The 522-nt window shown below is 55.7% G+C and overlaps 1 protein-coding gene across 1 annotated transcript in view; it reads left to right on the top strand.

The window, feature by feature from the left end:
• The first annotated feature begins 338 nt into the window (after positions 1-338).
• The window catches only part of RPL19 (ribosomal protein L19), a 3,964-nt gene continuing 3,780 nt past the window's right edge, over positions 339-522 (top strand). The window contains exon 1 of the mRNA XM_005861902.2: positions 339-442. Coding sequence (XP_005861964.1) covers positions 438-442 — 5 coding nt within the window. The 5' untranslated portion in view covers positions 339-437. The remainder of the gene's footprint in view (positions 443-522) is intronic.

The following is a 522-nucleotide window of genomic DNA, read 5'->3' as shown; positions in this document are numbered from 1 at the left end:
CTATTATTTTCTTCCGCTTCATTCACTAATGTGTTTACCCGCGCTAATAAAACATCTTTCCAGAGAATACAGGGTGCCTGCAAGGACTGGGCCACTCTAGCAAAATCCCCTACCGCGCCTGCGCAATCCAGCTGACATCCGGCTCCCACTCACCACGTGATCCGGCTGCGCGTGCGTAGCAGGAAGTCGGACTGTACCACTTTGCCTTACCAAAGGGGTATATTTTCTATGTTTTTAAGTTTAAAACGATTCCAGATATCACGCTCCTATCATCTCGGGTATTGACACTCGATGTAAGTAAGTTTAGGATGGCGGAAGATGAAAGGACAAGAGGGGAGTACGGCTGGAAGCGGAGCGGGAATGGCCTCTCCCCTTCACAGATAATGGGAGGAGCCCGGCCGGAGTGAGTCTTTCCTTTCGCCGCTGCGGCCGCAGCCATGAGGTGAGCACTCGCGGGTCTCTGGCTTGGGGTGATCCCGGCTGCCGGGGGACGGCGGGGCGCGGGACCGTGGCCCCCGATGG

Source organism: Myotis brandtii, unplaced genomic scaffold (assembly GCF_000412655.1).
Source record: "Myotis brandtii unplaced genomic scaffold, ASM41265v1 scaffold157, whole genome shotgun sequence".
Lineage (NCBI taxonomy): Eukaryota > Metazoa > Chordata > Mammalia > Chiroptera > Vespertilionidae > Myotis > Myotis brandtii.
The sequence above is the reverse complement of the archived record's forward strand: the minus strand, read 5'-3'. Positions and strand labels throughout refer to the sequence as shown.